Consider the following 4,923-nt stretch of genomic DNA (forward strand, 5'->3'; position numbering starts at 1 on the left):
AGGGGCAGGGGCAGGGGCAGGGGCAGGGGCAGGGGCAGGGGCCCCACCCTCGCCACCCCCGCGGGCCCGCGAGGATCCTGGCCGACCGGACGGGGGCTGTTCGCCGCAGTTCCTGGGGCGCTGGTTCACCTCGGGCCTCGCCTCCAACTCGAGCTGGTTGCGGGAGAAGAAGGAGAATCTGTACATGTGCAAGTCGGTGGTGGCCCCGATGGCGGACGGTGGCCTCAACTTCACCAACACCTTCCTCAGGTGGGACGGCTGGGCGGGCTTCCGGGGACCAGAGCGCCCCTCCCCGTGGCGGTCTAGGGACACCCAGGACATGATCCTGACCCGAGAGCCACCCGCCCGCAGGAAAAACCAGTGCGATACCCGGACTCTGCTGCTGCGGCCCGCGGGCCCGCCGGGCCACTACAGCTACACGAGTCCCCGTGAGTGGGGGCCCCCTTCCGGGACCCCTGGGTCCAGCCCTGGGCAACACTTGCTGGCGGGTGATTCTGGGCCAACCCCCGCCTCAGCAGTGCACGAGTGGGATAAGAGCCACGCCACCAGGGTCAGCGAGTCCAATGCCTGGCCTGGGCGTGCCCCAGCTCAGGGGAGGTGGACCGGGGACCCTGTCTCTCCGCTCAGGACCCACTTTGGAGCCGCGTCCTGCAGGGCCACGCCCTGGCCCAGGACGGAACTTCCCCGAATCTCTGCTGCCCCCTCCTGCTGGCCGGGCGGGGTGAACACAGGCAACCCCCAACCCCCCGCACACCGGGCCTCCTCGCTCTCCCCAGGGATGGCTTCCCCACTGGAAAATCTCTCCTCTTCCCTTTGGCCTGTGTGTTGGCTGGCCCCCCAGGACTTCTGCTTTGGGAACGCTGGGCCCTGCAGTTTATAGGCTGTGCAGGCAGAAAGCAGGGAGCTGGCCAGCTGCCCAAATAGGAGAGGGGGTGGAGAAGGCAACCAGCTCAAGGCAGGGCACCCAGGGCCCGCTCCCACAGCCAGCCAGCGGAGGGCGCCCCCGCCTAACCCGAGCTGGACCGGAGGTTTGAGGCAGGGTCCCCAACGGGTGGCCTTGTGGGTTCCCAGACTCGGGCAGCGCGCATGCCGTGTGGGTGGTGGACACCGACTATGAGGACTACGCCCTGCTCTACACCTCGGGCACCACAGCCCTCGGCCAGGACACCCACATGGCCTTCCTCTACAGTACGTGCCCCATCCCACACCAGGGACCCACTGGGGCACCATGGAGTGGGGAGCAGAGCAGAGACCGCCTCTGCTTCTCCTTCCTGCCCCAGGCCGTACCCAGACCCCCAGGGCCGAAGTGAAGGAGAAATTCACCACCTTCGCGGAGGCCCAGGGCTTCACAGAGGACACCATTGTCTTCCTGCCCCAAATCGGTGAGGGGGCTGCTAGACTGATGGGGAAGAGATTAGGTCAGATCAGAGGCGGGCTGTCTCCTGATTCAGGGAAGGTGGAGGGGTGGGGTTCATCTGGCCACAGGCCTACTGACCAGCAAGTGGCCTCCAGAGGGGGGCAGTCTGTCCTCACCGCATGACCTTGACCTACAGCCCCTGGTGGGGGAGGTGGGACATGGAACATGTTTCTTCTCCCAGAAACCCCCCTCCCCAGATTCACCAAGCACCCAATGTGTGGGCCTTGGTCAGTCCCCAGGACACAGGGGTTGGTCCCCAGCCTGTTGGGGGGCAGGCACTAGAAATGGAACCCGTGGGGCGGCAGTGCCTCTGGGAACACGGCATTGTGGGATAACGGCGTTGTGGGAACACGGCACCAGCACACTGGGGCTCAGGCATGGGCTCCCTGAGGCCTCAGCGGGGGGCAGACGGCCCACTCTGGGACAGGTTGGGGCTGGGGGAGGGGTGAAGTGATGGAGTGTGATGGCGTCGGCAGTTCTGGGGGTCAACCATGACCAAGTCTCCAGGGCTGAGGGTGCGGGAAAGTGGCCCTGGCCCAGGGCAATGACCGTGCTCCCCTTCTTTCTTTGCAGATAAGTGCCTGGAGTAGCACAAGTAGGTGAGTGGGTGGGCTATGGCCTGGTTTCACCCAACAGTCCCCATTCATTCATTCATTCATTCAGCACACACACACTCCACCATGCAAGGGTGGTCCCAGGCAGACGGGCCGGTCTATGGGGAAGGGGTCTTCACTGGGGTTCAGGCGGCTGTTGAGGGTAGGAGGAGCTGGAGGCTGGGACAGGAACATGTGGGGAGGTCAGGGGAGGCTGGTGCCCTTTGCTGAGGGAGTTCTGGGACAGGGGTTCATTCCCCTGCAGGGTGGAGCCCCAAAGAGTCTGGAGACCCTGGGGCAGGGAGGGCCATACTGCCTGCTCCAGCTGCAGGTCCTCCTTTCTTGGCCAGGTGACCCCAGCCCTCAAGACCTGGTCAGCCCGCCCTGCTCCGTTCTCCTCCAAGACCCCAGCCATGGCTCTTCCCACCACCGCCTCTGCCCCCTCGGCTTTCTCCTTCGTCTGAGAATAAACTCTGGAAGCAAATCAGCAGCCTGGCTGCTCTCTGTCTGTCCTTGTAGTCATCCATCACTGCCCTGGGCCTGGCTCTGGCTGGCTCCCTTGGGGACCTGACCACCTCTGTCTCCCCACCCCTGTTCTGCATGACAAGGGGTGGACAAGGGCTCACTAGTGTTTGCTTCTGGTGGGGTGGGGGAGGTGGGCCAGGTCAGAAGTCAGGGCTGCTAAGGGGACATGCCATCAGTCCCCATCTACTCCACGCACGGCTCTGACCTCCCCTCAGCCCCTCCAGCTACAGCCTGCCCCTTACCAGCCAGGAGAGGCCCAAGGCCAAGGGGAGTTTGCTCCCCCGTGGATTTTGAAGCTGCAGGATTAGCACACTGGGATTGGGCAAAGATAAGGGTTTCCAGAGACAAAGAAGAAGGTGGCTGGAGTGTCTGGCCCCCACTTCACTGACTGAAACAGCCTGACCGAGTGGGCTGGAGTCAGACCAACCTCACATCCTCTCTGGCTACCTAAGCGCCCCCCAGTACCTAGCCTCTTGCCTGGGCCCCAAGACCATAGAGCCCTGCTGGAGTGTGGTCTCCCTCGCAGCCTTGCCCCTTGCTTCCTGCTGGGGAGGCCATTTCCAGGACCCTGTCCTGGGCCCACCAGGTTCCCACTTGGGCAGACCTCAGCCAGGCCCTGCTAAGGCACCAAGGACTGTGAGCTTCTGGGAGGGCTTCTTGGAGGAAGGGGGCTGGGGGCTGTGCCTGAGCTGAAGGCTGGGAGCCAACAGCCCAGAAGACCTGCTTCAGGGCAGCCGGCAGCATCCCCAGGTGGAAACACTGAGGATGGGCCAGGGAGCTGCAGGGCAAAACCTGATTGGGAGCCTATCTCAGGGGGTCTGTCCTGGGGGGCAGGCCAGCCGCCCCACGGCCTCTTGGGGGCATCAAGACCTGCTCCCAAGTCCATGCAGTCACCAGGACCGTCCTCCACAATGCTGATGACACTGCTGGACAGCTCTCTCTGCCATCCTGTGCTCAGGGTGTCCACATGCCAGGCCCAGGTCACCATACAGGCCAACTTCGATGCCATGTCACTGTTCTTTAAAGACACATCCTAAAGAATTTGAGGGTAAAATGACATAATCTCTTGTGAAAATAAAGAAAACCTCAACCAGAATTGGAGTGGGAGGGCATGTAGGGGGAGCTCTCCTGCCCTACCATTCATTGTCAATTACCCCAAATAGGAAAAGACACCTGCATCGCCAACAGATGTTTTTTGTTACTACCCCAGTAGGAGGAAGATTTTCTCCTTACCTGGGAATAGCTCAGCCAATGAGAGACTGTCACAAACAGGCCAATGAGAAACCAAGACACTTCCAACTCCATTTCCTCCAATGGGCTCTTTGTAACAGTCCTTCCCAACTCCCTCCTTTCCTCTATAAAAGAAAGTTCTCCTGTTCTGTTCTGCCCACTTGCGTATGGTTTTGCCATAGCTTGCATGTCTCAAATTCCAGTTCTTTGTTGTTTCCCATTTCTGCTGATAAATAACTGACTGGCTTTGTTTTTTGGTTTCTGGGTTTTTTTAGGACAACAATCTGTAAATAGTTCAGAAAAAAATACCAGATGCAAATACATCAAAGTGTTGATAATTGTTCCATCTGGGTGATGGCTTACAGTACTTTTCCTTCTGCCTGACACCAGTCTGGACTTGAAGCCCTGGGGGAGTGGGGAAGAGAGTGTGGGAAAGCCCAGATAGCCAGCCCCTCCCACATCTGTGACCCGTAACTCACCCTCTCAACTTCACTTCTCCTGATGCTTGGATGCGGCACCATCTGCCCACCTCAGATGGTTGTCATTCAGTTTCCACATGGACTAAGAAGGGTGCCATGTGGCGACAGGAGGGATTTAAGGCCACGAGGTGGAGAGGATTGCACTCCTGGAGACTGGCACAGGATGTCTTGCCACTGGGCTCTGCTCCCCCTGCCTTCCTCCGCTAACTGGGAAGGAGCTGGAGTGTGGTGATGCAGGCTGCCCTCCATGGCCTTGAGGACACTTCCCTCAGAGGGAGGCTTCCTTCTAAGGTGGGGCAGCCCCGCAGGGCCCCTCTGGGCCCAAGAGGGGCTATCCTTTGGCACCTGCAGATCAGCCCAGGGCCCGTCTTGTCCTGCATCACCCTGCTTTGGCCTCACGGGGGCAGCCATTTTCCAGTTTTCCACCCAGAAGCCCATAGGATGCAAGTGCAAGATCTGTCAGTCATGCCTCCTCGTCTCACAACCGCCCCCAGTGTGTCCCATCTCACCCAGAGTCAAGACCAAAGTCCTTAGGTGGCCAACAAGACCCTCCCTGATCGGCCCTCCTCTGGCCCCACTGCCTCCAGCCCTGCTGACCTCCTCGTGTCCCTGAACGTGCCAGCCCTATCGGAACCAGCCGATATGTTGAACAGTCCTGAGTGGGGGCGCGAGGATTAAG

General features: G+C 60.5%; 1 protein-coding gene across 1 annotated transcript in view; it reads left to right on the top strand.

Moving 5' to 3' along the window:
• PTGDS (prostaglandin D2 synthase) overlaps window positions 1-2,500 on the top strand; it is a 3,434-nt gene extending 934 nt beyond the window's left edge. The window contains exons 2-7 of the mRNA XM_019641328.1: window positions 110-249; window positions 352-428; window positions 1,072-1,188; window positions 1,281-1,382; window positions 1,991-2,016; window positions 2,361-2,500. Of these exons, the coding sequence (XP_019496873.1) occupies window positions 110-249; window positions 352-428; window positions 1,072-1,188; window positions 1,281-1,382; window positions 1,991-2,007 (453 nt within the window). The 3' untranslated portion in view covers window positions 2,008-2,016; window positions 2,361-2,500. The remainder of the gene's footprint in view (window positions 1-109; window positions 250-351; window positions 429-1,071; window positions 1,189-1,280; window positions 1,383-1,990; window positions 2,017-2,360) is intronic.
• Window positions 2,501-4,923: the final 2,423 nt, after the last annotated feature.

The sequence above is a fragment of the Hipposideros armiger genome, unplaced genomic scaffold (genome assembly GCF_001890085.2).
Source record: "Hipposideros armiger isolate ML-2016 unplaced genomic scaffold, ASM189008v1 scaffold_3, whole genome shotgun sequence".
NCBI lineage: Eukaryota > Metazoa > Chordata > Mammalia > Chiroptera > Hipposideridae > Hipposideros > Hipposideros armiger.